This window comes from Panulirus ornatus, chromosome 32, assembly GCF_036320965.1.
Source record: "Panulirus ornatus isolate Po-2019 chromosome 32, ASM3632096v1, whole genome shotgun sequence".
NCBI lineage: Eukaryota > Metazoa > Arthropoda > Malacostraca > Decapoda > Palinuridae > Panulirus > Panulirus ornatus.
In genome coordinates this window covers 7845175-7863306 of record NC_092255.1, presented here as the reverse complement: position 1 = coordinate 7863306, position 18132 = coordinate 7845175, and the positions used below count along the sequence as shown (strand labels likewise).

Here is an 18132-nt window from a genome sequence, read left to right as displayed (position 1 = left end):
CTGCCTTCCTTCCTGCGTTCGTCTACCACCTCTTCGTCTGTACATCCTCAGGTGTTACGCACGTTACAACACTATATATTCCGTCACAATTAGACTCAGCCGAGGGATGTTTGGAGATGATCACGTCAGGTTGAGATGGGATAGGATCTCTGGGGGTTTCCTCGTAGATGCTCCTGGAGTTTCCTCACGGCGTCTTTTGGGGTGGGAAGGTTTCCTCATCGGGCCCCTAAGGGGTTTCCTCATGGGAAAAGAGAAGGCCTCTATTCTACTGAAGTTATCCGTAAAATATCCAAGTCAATCCTTATACATTTTTCAACGTTCCCAGAACTTTCGCCCCCTCCCCCACCCTCTGATGCACTTCCGCTTCCATGGCTCCATCCGCTGCCAAATCCACTCCCAGATATCTAAAACACTTCACTTCCTCTAGTTTTTCTCCATTCAAACTTACCTCCCAATTGACTTGTCCCTCAACCCTAGTGGACCTAATAACCTTGCTCTTATTCACATTTACTCTCAGCTTTCTTCTTTCACACACTTTACCAAACTCAGTCACTAGCTTTTGCAGTTTCTCACTCAAATCAGCCACCAGCGCAGTGTCATCAGCGAACAACAACTGACTCACTTCAGAAGCTCTCTCATCCAGAACAGACTGCATACTTGCCCCTCTTTCCAAAACTCTTGCATTCACCTCCCTAACAACCCCATCCATAAACAAATTAAACAACCATGGAGGCATCACGCACGCCTGCCGCAAACCAACATTTAATGAGAACCAATCACTTTCCTTCTTCCTACTCGTACACATGCCTTACATCCTCGAAAAAACTTTTCACTGCTTATAACAACTTGCCTCCCACACCATATATTCTTAATACCTTCCACAGAGCATCTCTATCAACTCTGTCATATGCCTTCTCCAGATCCATATATGCTACTTACAAATCCATTTGTTTTTCTAAGTATTTCTCACATGCATTCTTCAAACACCTGATCCACACATCCTCTACCACTTCTGAAACCACACTGCTCTTCCCCTATCTGATGCTCTGTACATGCCTTCACCCTCTCAATCAATACCCTCCAATATAATTTACCAGGAATACTCAACAAACTTATACCTCTGTAAGGAATAGTAGTTCCAACAATATTATATGGTTGCGAGGCATGGGCTATAGATAGAGCTGTGCGGAGGAGGGTGGATATGCTGGAAATGAGATGTTTGAGGACAATATGTGGTGTGAGGTGGTTTGATCGAGTAAGTAATGAAAGGGTATGAGAGATGTGTGGTAATTAAAAGAGTGTGGTTGAGAGAGCAGAAGAGGGTGTTTTGAAATGGTTTGGTCACATGGAGAGAATGAGTAAGGAAAGATTGACAAAGAGGATATATGTGTCAGAGGTGGAGGGAACGAGGAGAAGTGGGAGACCAAATTGAAGGTGGAAAGATGGAGTGAAAAAGATTTTGAGTGATCGGTGCCTGAACATGCAGGAGGGCGGAAGGTGGGCAAGGAATAGAGTGAATTGGAACGATGTGGTATGCCGGGGTCGACGTGCTGTCAATGGATTGAACCTGGGCATGTGAAGCGTCTGGGGTAAACCATCGAAAGTTTTGTGGGGCCTGGATGTGGAAAGGGAGCTGTGGTTTTGGTGCATTATACATGACAGCTAGAGACTGAGTGTGAACGAATGTGGCCTTTGTTTTCTTTTCCTAACGCTACCTCGCGCACGTGCTGGGGGAGGGGGTTGTCATTTCGTGTGTGGCGGGGTGGCGACGAGAATGAATAAGGGCAGACAGTATGAATTACGTACATGTGCATATATGTATATGTCTATGTGTGTATATATGTGTATACGTTGAGGTGTATAGGTATGTATATGTGCGTGTGTGGACGTGTATGTATATACATGTGTGTGTGGGTGGGTTGGTCCATTCTTTCGTCTGTTTCCTTGCGCTACCTCGCTAACGCGGGAGACAGCGACAAAGTACGATAGATAAGTAAAACGTTATATATATATATATATATATATATATATATATATATATATATATATATATATATATATATATATATACGCAATGCACGTATATACAAGCATTCAGATATCTTACAAGCCTCAGCCTCCACTGGAGATGCGAAAACCACACGTCCTCAGCGAAACAATGGACTCGTGTCAAGTCATTGAGAAATCTTGAGTAAACTTTCCTAATCTGTCAACCTTCGTTTCCCGTCATTGTTAGGATTTCACCGGGCGTCAGGTCTCCTTTCTTCTGCTTTCCCTGAGGCACTGAAGAAGGATGATGATGATGATGGTGGCATGTGAATCGCTGTCGGTGGCAATAGACTGGTAGGATGGATGTCAAAGTGTTAGCGGAAAGGCTGAGATCCAAGCAAGTTGACTTCGGTGTCCCACAGGGCTGTTGAGGAAGGGGGTGGGAACCCGCGCTTATTTTAGGCTACGCTCGTAACCGTCCTCTCTATAAGGCGGAACTAGATTTCAAGAACGTAATCAACCTCTTCAGAGGAGATACTCGTCATCAGAGTAAGTCACAGTATTTTCCTTCCCTTCTTTCTTTTCCTTCACGCGTGCTGGTGCGCGTCATCGACTCGTGTTTTTTTTTTCTTTGAGCAAGCGTGAGATCAGTGCAGCCGAAGGTGTCCAGCCATGCGACCACCTCGGCCATCCACACTCCAGCAGTCGAAGCAATGGAAGACACAGCTGCTCTGACGAATCATACAGTCGTACTTGGGGATTCCGCACCAAAGCAGCAGGTACAGCTGTCTGTCTGTTGACCTCGCTCATGTGAAAGATCTCACGGCAACCTCCTGCATCTCTCTGTTAACCCCTTCCGGACAGGAGAGCATCACATCCAGGAAGTGCTGACCGTGTACATCCCAAAGATTGCCAGGAGTTTCAACTGTTAACCTGAAGGACAGCATTCCATTTGATCCCTTCCTTATAGTAAGGCCATCTCTGGCACCCAGGATATTTAAGGTGTTTGATCCCAAATGTAGAGTGCAAGACTAAACCACAACGCCCTCTTGGCACTTTCCGGGTGTCAGACTTACTCCTTTGGAGCCGCAACATCCCTCAAATGGGCCGATTCAAGGAATATAAAGGAAGATCAAGATCTGCCTCAGAAAATTCCTGACACCACTGTCTAGATGACTCCGGGTGGATAAACCACAACCTTACCACGTTTGAGCAGGTGGTTCTCTAACCTGAGCTACCTCCCAGATCGCCCTCCTTTGCCTTCATGTGCCGTCTTCAGTGAGGTGGTTCCTCTGACATGTACAGAAACAATGAGGGGCTCTGCCCTTCAGTGACATAGAGTTAATGTAGATACACAGACCACATAGAGATCCCACGGTCCAAGTGAGGTGGTCTGGCCTTAAAACTACCATGAATCTCATCTCTAGCAAGAGATTAAGATAACTGTACAGATAAACACACCTACGGACCCACATATTTGCGGACACCCTCACCCACCCACCCACACACACACACACACACACACACACACACATACACACACACACACACACACACACACACACACACACATACACACACACACACACACACACACACACACACACACATACATACACACCCACATACACACACACCCACACACACACCCACATACACACGCAAACACACACACACACACACACACACACACACACACACACACACACACACACACACACACACACACACACAAAGTAGCTGTGATTATGTCCATCGTCCTGAGCCACCCTGGGTCAGTCCTCACTCCAGCTGGCTTAACATTCAACTATACTGGACCAGATTACTGCTCACATGGAGAAGGACTCCAGCTTACAAGCAGTCAGCACCCCCCCTCCCCCAACATCTCACTCAGGGTGATCTCTTACTGATGTCCCTAACTCATCCTATGGCACTCACCCACACTCACATGGGCTCCTCATGAGTATAGTGTACCTTCCACTTCCCGCCTCGTGGCTACTCACACCAGAACTACGCGTGGAGCGAGGAAGAAGAAGAAATAATATCGACGACATCACGATTCTGTTGTTAAGACTCACTGAACCTATTTTGATCATTTCGATCGACGTGCTTTGAGGTGTGAGAGTTCTATGCAGTGGCACACCATGAACAGCGAGGTTGACGATATGATTTAAGAGAATCATTTTTTTCGATTGTCCAATTGAACGAAAGCCCCGTCTCCTTAGGCCGCCTGGTGGAAGTGGCAACCGACCGTGGAGGAGGGACGGTTGGCTGGGGAAGACTCCATATGTCGTCCTACCCAAGGGTATATACATTTTTGAGATCACAAAATCAAGATGGTGCTGCAGGGCACTGGAAGAGCAAAAGAGGACAAGATATGATACGTGGAAGCACAGTACCTTTTAGTTCCAGTTTGGTTCAGAGACGCTGGCAACCAGGGAGACGAATGTTCCCCCATGACAGTATTGTCCTCCGACTCATGGCATCACTGAAGGACACGAGACGGGCCAACTCTCTGGTGCAGTGCCTCTCTATAGCCAAGTAGAGAGGGAGTGCAAGCTGCATTTATCAAGACACATCGCATCGCCTAGAAAAAGAAACAAAGCCACATGTAACTCGAAGATGTATTACAAGAAAGACGTTTTGATGATCTGCATCATAGGTTATGGAAGTGATTGTGAGAATAAACAGAATAAACAGAAGGGAAGAAGAAAGACTTCACATAGGCGTCGAAGCAGAAAATTTTCCATGATGGATTTTCAGTCTCATACCCGAGGCTGGGGGTCGCTTAGGATTAAATTGGTGTATACACACACACACACACGCACACACACACACACACACACACACACACACACACACACACACACAATTCACTAATATTTACTCCCATGCTCCCACCTTCCCCGACCTCAGACCTCCGCACTGTGTGCGTCGCTTACCGTCAAAAAATCCGCCACCGTCCGTGAAATAAGGACGGGCGGAGGCAGGTGTTGCAGACGACCTGAGCAGTAATCAAAAAAAAAGGAGTGGAAAATTATGAACGCTAATAGGGTTTGCTGCTTCCCCCGCAAAATTATTTATGACGAGAGCAATTTTCCTGTTCATCATAATGACACAGTAATTACCAGCGTTAACCTGATGGATTAAATGGAAATGAGTAAATTACTGATAATCGTTATGCATGAGATGTATATTTTGGTAAACACATAAAGATTTTATATTGTGATCACCATTAGTTTCCGGCTAGAAGAGTCATGTACTTTATATATATATATATATATATATATATATATATATATATATATATATATATATATATATATATATATATGGCTTTAAGTCTTGCTCAGATTCCGAATCACGTACTACTCACCTCTATGGCGCTCTGAAGCTGAGGTTCGGCTGTGGAAAAAGTAACATAGAAAACGCACAAAAAAGGTCTTCACTAGGTCTTCCCAATGTCTTCTCCGGGTCACCCTAAACTCTTTTTCCAGGTCCTTGAGAAACATTCCCCTGCTCCTCCCCCAGGTCTTCCTTACATCTCCCAGAGATCCTCCCCACGTCTCCCTCAAAACATTCCCCTGCTCCTCCCCCAGGTCTTCCTTAGATCTCCCAGAGATCCTCCCCACGTCTCCCTCAAAGGAAGAAAAAGAAAATACAAACGAGCTTTTGAAAAGTGGCCTTTGGTGGCCTCAATGCGGCTTCTGAGTGAGGTCGCGTCCACACGCAGCCAATGTTCCTTGTCGCACAAAGTTCTGTCTGTACCCACCAGTTTGCGAGCAATTGGTCGTCCAATTTACCAAGAGATGAATTCGCTTTTGTGCATGGTTCGTTGTGTTTGCAACAGGTGTAGCTAGGAAGGCAGACGTCTGCAGAGCAATCACACACAATGTCACTGGGGAACTTCGGGCGAAGCTGCTCCCTATGTCACCGTCTTGTATGCCCCAGAGCGTTTGTCATGGCATATGTAACCTCCTTCCTATGATCAATGTGTTGATCATGATCCCAGTTATGAGCTACTGCTGGTCGTATTAACTAACTTTCCTTAGTTCACAAGCACAGGCTGTTGTTGGACATGTGTATTCCCTCTCAGAGGGTTGGTAGTACACATGGAGGTTGCCGGGCTGATATGTTGAATGTATGTAGTTCTGTAGGGAATGTGGAGCATCAGAGGGGACTGCTGGTATCAGTTTGAATCCTGTTTCCGAAGCCGCATTGGAGGAACACTACCCACCTAAATGCCAGGGTGGTGTGACTTGGGTTGAAACTGTGATGATAGTACGATACTCCCTAGGCAAACACGAGTTGATATCACCACACTCCCTGGACAAACACGAGTTGATATCACCACACTCACTGGACAAACATGAAACGCACCTTCCAGCATATGCCCTGGATATCATCCATTGCTACAACACTACAAGGCACGCCTCGACATAACCCAAGATCCTACATGCCCACGATGCAACTACTGCAAAGAAGACGCCAAGTACTTACTACTCATTCTCCCTGCACGCTTTACACATAGACGCACACACACATCACAACACTTTATGACCTGTGGCCCTCGACCGGTGAACATGGCCAGCTTCCTGAGTGCTGCAGGAGCCACATGTGGAGAGAATTGACTCTAGGGGCAGGAGGTTTTACGTATAGTGGACTTCATCCATAGATACCCTGGATAAGGATTTCCCCTATAGATAACCTTGATAAGGACTTCCCCCATAGATGCCCTTGATAAGGACTTCATCCATAGATACCCTTGATAAGGACTTCCCCCATAGATGCCCTTGATAAGGACTTCACCCATAGATAACCTTGATAAGGACTTCACCCATAGATGCCCTTGATAAGGACTTCCCCCATAGATAACCCTGATAAGGACTTCATCCATAGATACCCTTGATAAGGACTTCCCCCATAGATGCCCTTGATAAGGACTTCCCCCATAGATGCCCTTGATAAGGACTTCCCCCATAGATGCCCTTGATAAGGACTTCCCCCATAGATGCCCTTGATAAGGACTTCACCCATAGATACCCTTGATAAGGACTTCCCTCATAGATAACCCTGATAAGGACTTCACCCATAGATACCCTTGATAAGGACTTCCCTCATAGATAACCCTGATAAGGACTTCACCCATAGATAACCTTGATAAGGACTTCACCCATAGATAACCTTGATAAGGACTTCACCCATAGATAACCTTGATAAGGACTTCACCCATAGATAACCTTGATAAGGACTTCACCCATAGATGCCTGAGTAGACATGATCAGAGCTGACTTACTGTACAATAATGGCCAGATTTGGCCTCTCTTTTTCCCCTCAGCAATTTCAACTTGCCTTCGTGAGCTGTATCTTGCAGGCGCTGCCTGTAGCAGTATGTCTTATTGGAGAAAATAACTTGTTGGTGACCTAACTTAATGTCGAACTACTCACTGGCTGAGTTATCTTTGATGTCGACGTCACCTTTTGTAGTTGTGACCAATTTGCTTGTTAATCTTTATCTTTCATGGTGTTGTGATACACGAGGAGATGCAGTGGACCTTGATATGATGCCAGGTTCTCAAGGGCAACTAGCGACCAGGTCATCATCGACAACTTGGTCGCTATCGACCAGGTCATCATCTGTAACTCGGTCGCCATCGACCAGGTCATCATCCGTAACTAGGTCGCCATCGACCAGGTCATCATCTGTAACTCGGTCGCCATCGACCAGGTCCTCATCTGCCACTAGGTTGCCATCGACCAGGTCATCATCTGTAACTCGGTCGCCATCGACCAGGTCCTCATCTGCCACTAGGTCGCCATCGACCAGGTCATCATCTGTAACTAGGTCGCCATCGACCAGGTCATCATCTGCAACATGGTTGCCATCGACCAGGTTATCATCTGTAACTAGGTCGCCATCGACCAGGTCCTCATCTGCACCTAGGTTGCCATCGACCAGGTCCTCATCTGCCACTAGGTTGCCATCGACCAGGTTATCATCTGTAACTAGGTCGCCATCGACCAGGTCCTCATCTGCACCTAGGTCGCCATCGACCAGATCCTCATCTTCAACTAGGTCGCCATCGACCAGGTCCTCATCTGCCACTAGGTCGCCATCGACCAGGTCCTCATCTGCCACTAGGTTGCCATCGACCAGGTTATCATCTGTAACTAGGTCGCCATCGACCAGGTCATCATCTGTAACTCGGTCGCCATCGACCAGGTCCTCATCTGCCACTAGGTTGCCATCGACCAGGTCCTCATCTGCCACTAGGTTGCCATCGACCAGGTCATCATCTGTAACTCGGTCGCCATCGACCAGGTCATCATCTGTAACTAGGTCGCCATCGACCAGGTCATCATCTGTAACTCGGTCGCCATCGACCAGGTCATCATCTGTAACTCGGTCGCCATCGACCAGGTCATCATCTGTAACTCGGTCGCCATCGACCAGGTCATCATCTGTAACTCGGTCGCCATCGACCAGGTCATCATCTGTAACTCGGTCGCCATCGACCAGGTCCTCATCTGCCACTAGGTTGCCATCGACCAGGTCCTCATCTGCCACTAGGTTGCCATCGACCAGGTCATCATCCGTAACTAGGTCGCCATCGACCAGGTCATCATCTGTAACTAGGTCGCCATCGACCAGGTCATCATCTGTAACTAGGTCGCCATCGACCAGGTTATCATCTGTAACTAGGTCGCCATCGACCAGGTCATCATCTGCAACATGGTTGCCATCGACCAGGTCCTCATCTGCCACTAGGTTGCCATCGACCAGGTTATCATCTGTAACTAGGTCGCCATCGACCAGGTCATCATCTGTAACTAGGTCGCCATCGACCAGGTCATCATCTGTAACTAGGTCGCCATCGACCAGGTCATCATCTGCAACATGGTTGCCATCGACCAGGTTATCATCTGTAACTAGGTCGCCATCGACCAGGTCCTCATCTGCCACTAGGTTGCCATCGACCAGGTCATCATCTGTAACTAGGTCGCCATCGACCAGGTCATCATCTGTAACTAGGTCGCCATCGACCAGGTCATCATCTGCAACATGGTTGCCATCGACCAGGTTATCATCTGTAACTAGGTCGCCATCGACCAGGTCCTCATCTGCCACTAGGTTGCCATCGACCAGGTTATCATCTGTAACTAGGTCGCCATCGACCAGGTTATCATCTGTAACTAGGTCGCCATCGACCAGGTCATCATCTGTAACTAGGTCGCCATCGACCAGGTCATCATCTGCAACATGGTTGCCATCGACCAGGTTATCATCTGTAACTAGGTCGCCATCGACCAGGTCATCATCTGTAACTAGGTCGCCATCGACCAGGTCCTCATCTGCCACTAGGTTGCCATCGACCAGGTCATCATCTGTAACTAGGTCGCCATCGACCAGGTCATCATCTGTAACTAGGTCGCCATCGACCAGGTCATCATCTGTAACTAGGTCGCCATCGACCAGGTCATCATCTGTAACTAGGTCGCCATCGACCAGGTCATCATCTGTAACTAGGTCGCCATCGACCAGGTCCTCATCTGCCACTAGGTTGCCATCGACCAGGTCATCATCTGTAACTCGGTCGCCATCGACCAGGTCATCATCTGCAACATGGTTGCCATCGACCAGGTTATCATCTGTAACTAGGTCGCCATCGACCAGGTCCTCATCTGCCACTAGGTTGCCATCGACCAGGTCATCATCTGCAACATGGTTGCCATCGACCAGGTCATCATCTGTAACTAGGTCGCCATCGACCAGGTCATCATCTGTAACTCGGTCGCCATCGACCAGGTCCTCATCTGCCACTAGGTTGCCATCGACCAGGTCATCATCTGTAACTAGGTCGCCATCGACCAGGTCATCATCTGTAACTAGGTCGCCATCGACCAGGTCATCATCTGTAACTCGGTCGCCATCGACCAGGTCCTCATCTGCCACTAGGTTGCCATCGACCAGGTCATCATCTGCAACATGGTTGCCATCGACCAGGTCATCATCTGTAACTAGGTCGCCATCGACCAGGTCATCATCTGTAACTCGGTCGCCATCGACCAGGTCATCATCTGCAACATGGTTGCCATCGACCAGGTTATCATCTGTAACTAGGTCGCCATCGACCAGGTCATCATCCGTAACTAGGTCGCCATCGACCAGGTCCTCATCTGCCACTAGGTTGCCATCGACCAGGTCATCATCTGCAACATGGTTGCCATCGACCAGGTCATCATCCGTAACTAGGTCGCCATCGACCAGGTCATCATCTGTAACTAGGTCGCCATCGACCAGGTCCTCATCTGCCACTAGGTTGCCATCGACCAGGTCATCATCTGTAACTCGGTCGCCATCGACCAGGTTATCATCTGTAACTAGGTCGCCATCGACCAGGTCATCATCTGCAACATGGTTGCCATCGACCAGGTCCTCATCTGCCACTAGGTTGCCATCGACCAGGTCATCATCTGCAACATGGTTGCCATCGACCAGGTTATCATCTGTAACTAGGTCGCCATCGACCAGGTCCTCATCTGCCACTAGGTTGCCATCGACCAGGTTATCATCTGTAACTAGGTCGCCATCGACCAGGTCATCATCTGCAACATGGTTGCCATCGACCAGGTCCTCATCTGCCACTAGGTTGCCATCGACCAGGTCCTCATCTGCCACTAGGTTGCCATCGACCAGGTCATCATCTGCAACATGGTTGCCATCGACCAGGTCATCATCTGTAACTAGGTCGCCATCGACCAGGTCATCATCTGCAACATGGTTGCCATCGACCAGGTTATCATCTGTAACTAGGTCGCCATCGACCAGGTCATCATCTGTAACTAGGTCGCCATCGACCAGGTCATCATCTGCAACATGGTTGCCATCGACCAGGTCATCATCTGTAACTAGGTCGCCATCGACCAGGTCATCATCTGTAACTCGGTCGCCATCGACCAGGTCATCATCTGTAACTAGGTCGCCATCGACCAGGTCCTCATCTGCCACTAGGTTGCCATCGACCAGGTCCTCATCTGCCACTAGGTTGCCATCGACCAGGTCCTCATCTGCCACTAGGTTGCCATCGACCAGGTCATCATCTGTAACTCGGTCGCCATCGACCAGGTCATCATCTGTAACTCGGTCGCCATCGACCAGGTCATCATCCGTAACTAGGTCGCCATCGACCAGGTTATCATCTGTAACTAGGTCGCCATCGACCAGGTCATCATCCGTAACTAGGTCGCCATCGACCAGGTCATCATCTGTAACTCGGTCGCCATCGACCAGGTCATCATCCGTAACTAGGTCGCCATCGACCAGGTCATCATCTGCAACATGGTTGCCATCGACCAGGTCCTCATCTGCCACTAGGTTGCCATCGACCAGGTCCTCATCTGAGCAACGAATGAAATGGGAGGGGGGGAGGGGGGGAGGTTGGTTGGTGGGGGGGGGGGGTTAGTTGGTGGGGGGGTTGGTTGGGGGGGGGGGAGAGGTTGGTGGGGGTTGATTAGCACCGTTGAATATGTAGATTGATTTGGTTCACGTGGGGCAGCTTGATGTAAACAAGCCATCAGCTTGAATCCATAGGTCTGGGGCAAAAATTTTTTGTGATGAACATCAGAATGGATTTTTCCTGTTTGAAAGATATTACGTTTCGTTTTGAATGAGATTAATATCTTACCCAGAACGAAAGGTAAGAGAGAGACAGAATTAGCATAATACATAACAAGAGGCCAAGATATGAATAACAGTTACCAAATTTACCATTAACATAAAACGTTTTACGGGCGTAGGAGATAAATTGCTTAACATAGAGAACGGGGTTTGGGAAATTAACGGCTAACGTAGACTCAGGTGATCATAACAAGGAGGAATGACCCAGTTGTGTGTACGAGAGACAAAAAAAGAAAAGGATAGAAAATTGCTGAATTATACACGGCCTTATTTACAGTGTTAATTAAATCAAGTCAGACGCCATCTGCCAGATTTACAGCCATACGTCTGTATCTTAAGACAGCTTAGGAAGCCAGAGTTTGTGAGACTTTTCGATGTCATATTTTGACATATTGTGTCAATATGTATCGTGGGTACGTGAATGAGAATTCAGCTTAGGGGGGTCTTCACATATTTCACGTGACCAGGTAATAAGATACTAATAGAAAACGTGATTTAAGACCTACATAGAAAATGTAATTGTGGTGGCACGTCCAAAGAAAACGTAAAATGCTCCATTCGCAAGGGGTTCCTTCAACGTCTTCAGGTAGACATTTGGGTCAAAATGACCATTTCGGACATTCATCACTTCAAAAATCATATATACATATATCAAAAACCCAATCAGAAAACCAATTTCAACCAAACCAAGCCATACCTTACCAACCTAACCTAACCAAAAAATGTTAGAAATGGTACTAATAATAATACTAGACCTAACCAACCAAATCTAGCCAAATAGTTCTCTGGATCCCAAGTGGTGACAGTACCCACATTCTGTATCCCCGGGACAGTACCCACATTCTGTATCCCCAGGACGTAAGGGTATTGCTCTAACCATCACAACAACATGTGTAATGAGGAGGTATTTGGACTCAGACAAAAATATTGAGTCCCTTTTTTTTTTTTTGGTTTGAGACTCTTGCCTTCGTGTGGTTTGGTGTTCGTCATAAGGACTCATGATGAACACTATATATCGGGCTGTGCGAAGCGCGGCAGTTAACACTGCCTCTGTGGTGATCGGTAATGATGTGAAGATGATCAGGTCAGGTCAGGTCATGGGAACTGGAGACGTGTTTTGTAGTGCAAGAGTGGTCTGAGAAGTATTTTTGTAGTACAGGAGTGGCTTGAGACGTGTTTTAGAGTACAGAAGTGGCCTGAGACGTGTTTTGGAGTCCAGAAGTGGCCTGGGACGTATTTTGGAGTCCAGAAGTGGCCTGGGACGTATTTTGGAGTCCAGAAGTGGCCTGGGACGTATTTTAGAGTCCAGAAATGGCCTGAGACGTATTTTGGAGTCCAGAAATGGCCTGAGACGTATTTTGGAGTCCAGAAGTGGACGGTCTCTGTACGAAACGAGACCAACTCGATCATATACGAACCTAATTAGTGATGAGTAAGTCTAGCGAGTCAAGGAGGACCGAGGAACGCTAATTACCCCCAAGACAGTGCACTCGTCTATCTACACGCTAATGGTTCGACTCCACGCAACAAGTTATATGACCCCCAACCCCCTTCCTCCTTCCCTCCCGTCTCCCATGAACGTGACGTGGATGGCAATTAGTGCTGAGTATTATGAATTATGGTCGACACTAATGTGACCCACGCCAGGCACGTAGCCTCGGAGGAGTGAGCCAAAAATTTCTGAGTAACATTAAAACATCGCACGTGGTAGTCAGGCTTGCCACTGTGGAGGTGGCATGGGTGTGTGAATATCCTCCCTGTAACCAGCAAAGGAAAGGATTTATATGATATAAATCACTCAGGGTTCAACAGAGAGGCAGTCGAAAGCAGAGACATTGATTATATAATTCGTTATCCAACAACCCTGGTAATGATCGTCAAACACACACACACACACACACACACACACACACACACACACACACACACACACACACACGTACGTCTTACTGGGCTCATGTGATCACCGCGTTGATCCATCCTTCGGCCTTGGCCGTTTATGCTGACATTTCGTTGGTCCTAAGTACCAGGCCCTAGTGCATGAGGGAGCACTAGGCCCTAGTGCATGGAGGAGTACCAGGCCCTAGTGAATGGAGGACTAGTGAAGATCCTGGTGTTGCTGTGACCTCTCTACTGGGTCACAAGCCGCCGTACCTGCTTGATGGAAGAGATTCTTTCCTGGAGAAATTAGAAACAAGTTTTTCATCCACAGTTAACATGTTTCCTTCTCTTATTCCCGACCAGGAAGACAATCTGTCCATCAGTGTAGTCGTCCCATCATGCCTGTGGGAAGATCCAGCTGCTTTTTCCAGCCTCATGCGTGGGATAATGTCCAATGCTTTCTCGCCAGTCTAGACACAGACAATTCACCAAGGTTGTCTTTGGTCTTCAACAGAGCTCACTCTCTCGTAGAATTCTCAGAGTTTGGCTATGCATTGCCTCCATCTCCCCAGACGCCGTGTGGTTTCTCACATTGGTAAAGTGTCTCTTATACACGAACTCGTTCTGTTGCTTTCTGATCATCTTTTCCAGTAAATTCTAGACCACACCAGTCAGAGAGACGGGCCTGTAGCTCAGCACCTCTTCCTACTTTCTTATAAATAGGTACGACGTACGTTTACCCCTTTTCCACTCCCTTGACACTTCACCTTTTTCCAACAATATCTTTGAATAACTTTCCGAGTCGTTTGCTAGGTGAATCTACACATCCTTTCAGGACACACGAAGATATTTCCATCACGACCATGAACTTAGTAGGGGTCCAGACCGTTTCGTATTGACCTTATGTCTTCTTTAGGTATTCTCCTGCTTTCTTACATCTCCTTCCCATCCCGTCCCACTGGTGTTGGTGGGGTTATAGGAAATAGGCGTCTTCCCCCGTGAAAACACGTCTGGCACTGTCATTCACCTCCTTGCACATCTTTACAGCATCCTCTGCAACTCCTCCCCTTCTCAAACCCTTTACCCTGAATAGACGCTCTTCAACTGAAAGATTTACTCCCTCTGAATTTATGGAATCGCTTTGGACTACCTCCTGCCTTGTGTGTGTGTGTGTGTGTGTGTGTGTGTGTGTGTGTGTGTGTGTGTGTGTGTTTCGAATACTTTCTTTTAATACATAATGGAATTTTTCTTTCCAGGTACACAATACACTTCCCTCTGGCGTAAGTGCTGATGAAGATGAGGTGTTGCGTGAGGAGCCATGTCCTGTGGGAGGCGGTGCACAGCAAGCCAGGCAGATGAGCCACACAACACACACACACACCAAGTGACCACTGTGGCAGCCGTGTCTTGCTGCTGTGGTGACCACTAGAACCCGTCACCAATCCCAGTATTCGTGCCTGGTGCCCTAGTGGGTTGTTGGTGTCTGCCTCTTGCATGACGGCAGCAGCTTTCTGTCGTAGTCTACCACTTGTGTCAGTGGCATCAGTCTTTTGTGGTGGGTAAAGTGGTGCTCCTCGCTCTGACCTTAGCCTTAGCTGTGGTGGTTCCGCAGGTCATCTTGGTGAAGACCTTAGCTTTAGCTGTGGAGGTTCAGCATTTATCTTGGTGAGGATCTTAGCCTTAGCTGTGGTGGTTCAGCAGGTCATCTTGGTGAAGAACTTAGCTTTAGCTGTGGAGGTTCAGCAGTCATCTTGGTGAGGATCTTAGCCTTAGCTGTGGTGGTTCCGCAGGTCATCTTGGTGAAGAACTTAGCTTTAGCTGTGGAGGTTCAGCAGTCATCTTGGTGAGGACCTCAGCCTTGGAGGTTCAGCAGTCATCTTGGTGAGGACCTTAGCCTTAGCTGTGGAGGTTCAGGAGTTATCTTGGTGAGGACCTTAGCTTTTGAGGTTCAGCAGTCCTTAGCCTTAGCTGTGGAAGTTCAGCAGTCATCTCGGTAAGGGCCTTAGCCTTAGCTGTGGAGGTTCAGCAGTCATCTTGGTGAGGATCTTAGCCTTAGCTGTGGTGGTTCAGCAGTCATCTTGGTGAGGACCTCCGCTATGGTGCCGGAGGGGCTATGGCTGCCATGGGTCTTCATCCTCGTCGTCACCATCTGCTACGTTGGATCAGCTTCTGCAGGTAAGTGACAGCCACTGGCCTCCACGGCCGATCATGGATCCAGGGACAGTCCTCTACTTTCCTGTGTTAGACAACAGCTGTACACTCTTATAATGCGATGTACATTCACGTATACAAGAAGTGGGGCCCAACGAATGTAAAACTCCCTCCCTGTTTAGCACAAGAGATGGGGCCCCAGGAGTGTAGAACTCCCTTCCCGTACAGTACAAGAGATGGGGCCCCACCAGTGTACAACTCCCTCTCCGTACAGTACAAGAGATGGGGCCCCACCAGTGTACAACTCCCTCTCCGTACAGTACAAGAGATGGGGCCCCACCAGTGTAGAACTCCCTTCCCGTACAGTACAAGAGATGGGGCCCCACCAGTGTACAACTCCCTCTCCGTACAGTACAAGAGATGGGGCCCCACCAGTGTACAACTCCCTCTCCGTACAGTACAAGAGATGGGGCCCCACCAGTGTACAACTCCCTCTCCGTACAGTACAAGAGATGGGGGCTCCACCAGTGTACAACTCCCTCCCGTACAGTACAAGAGATGGGGGCTCCACCAGTGTACAACTCCCTCCCGTACAGTACAAGAGATGGGGGCTCCACCAGTGTACAACTCCCTCCCGTACAGTACAAGAGATGGGGCCGTACAATTGTAAAACTCCCTTCCACGTACAGTATAAATAGGTACTTGCAAATAGGCAATTCCACACACACACACACACACACACACACACACACACTCACACACACATACACACACACACACACACACACACACACACACACATTCACCTGGCTCTGCTGTTTTGCATCGGTACCAAATAGACCAAAGCCTCGTAACCATTATTTTCACAATGTGAAGAAGAGCTTCTCCAGATATACGGTTACTTCCTTAAAATAGCATCTCTTTCGCTAGGTTAATGTAAGTCAGCCGTGTGGAGATGGTTGAAAAGCGTTGCATTCTGTGAATATGTTTTTTAAGATCATTGATCATCTCTCGTTAATATGCCTTTTAAGATCATTGATCATCTCTCGTTAATATGCCTTTTAAGATCATTGATCATCTCTCGTTCTTTGTCTCTTGGCTGTGTCCTCTTCATTCACACGACCTGAATCAATGGATTGGAAGGAGTTAATCTTCTGATGTATATATATATTCATATATAGTTCACGCCATCACACTCCTGTTATTATTATTCGTGAAATATATTCTTGCACGACTGAAAAGCAAACGCTTCAACGTGAATTTGAAACATCCTTGCGTCCGACGCGTACGAAGATGGAGACGTTTGGTATCCCGTCCAAAATCCAGATATTCATATATATATATATATATATATATATATATATATATATATATATATATATATATATATATATATGAGAGAGAGAGAGAGAGAGAGAGAGAGAGAGAGAGAGAGAGAGAGAGAGAGAGAGAGCTAGCGTCAGCTTTTAGGGGTCTGACCTGAGTGCGTGGACGGTTACTGGATCTCACACAGTCAAAATTACAGGACGAAAACACAGTATTGCATTCCTATGTTGTCGTGGAAAAAAATAGCTTAAACTTTTAAGCTAGAAACTTTTTTTCCCAGTGGGTGACGTCCTTCGGTAGCCCTGTGTCCGAACTGTATATCTAGAAACAGATAGAGAGACTGATGGAAAAATAGACAAATAAAGTGAAGGAGAATGGGACAGACAGAAACACACACACACACACACACACACACACACACACACAATGATAGGCACTCTTAGATACAGAACAATCCGGGATATTGAGTGTCCAGTTGGCGCCAGGTTTGACAAAGTAAAAGCACACAGCATCAAAGCTTGTTAGCGAAAAGGGAGATTTCTTTATACCATACAGCCGGACAACTGGTACATGGTATTTTGTATACCACACACACCTCGATATATCTACTACTTGTAGTGCAGTGTGTATTATCACGTGTGTGTGTGTGTGTGTGTGTGTGTGTGACATACCAATAATTTACTGTGGCGAAACAGGGCGAGTTATGGTCAAAGTGATCGATGAACTCGTAGCTTTTAAACAGGACACCAAACGCGCTTGTTGCCCACATGACACCTACCAGGGTGACAAGGGGCTGAGATCATACAGAACAAGGGGTTATAATAGTCTAACACATTTTTTTCGTTCCCAGGTTATTTCCTAATTGCGTATGCGTAAAAAGTAGAGAAAATGGTATTGTTCCCTTCAAATTTTGCTTTTGGGACCAGGACGGTGTTATTTTGAAATTAACCTATTTCCAGTGGGACAACGGCCGAATTTGCATACTTTTACTCACATAAAGTCAGAAAAACAGCAAAATATAAATCAAAATTAACATATATTTACACTAATGTTTAACAAAGGTGATCGCAAAAGATTTAGAATTGAGTAGTTTTTCTAGATTTACG

The 18132-nt window shown here is 47.2% G+C and overlaps 1 protein-coding gene across 1 annotated transcript in view; it reads left to right on the top strand.

Moving 5' to 3' along the window:
* Positions 1–18132, top strand: part of LOC139759034 (neural cell adhesion molecule L1-like) — an 81823-nt gene that overhangs the window by 54044 nt on the left and 9647 nt on the right. The window contains exon 2 of the mRNA XM_071680939.1: positions 14806–15724. Within this exon, the coding sequence (XP_071537040.1) occupies positions 15646–15724 (79 nt within the window). The 5' untranslated portion in view covers positions 14806–15645. The remainder of the gene's footprint in view (positions 1–14805; positions 15725–18132) is intronic.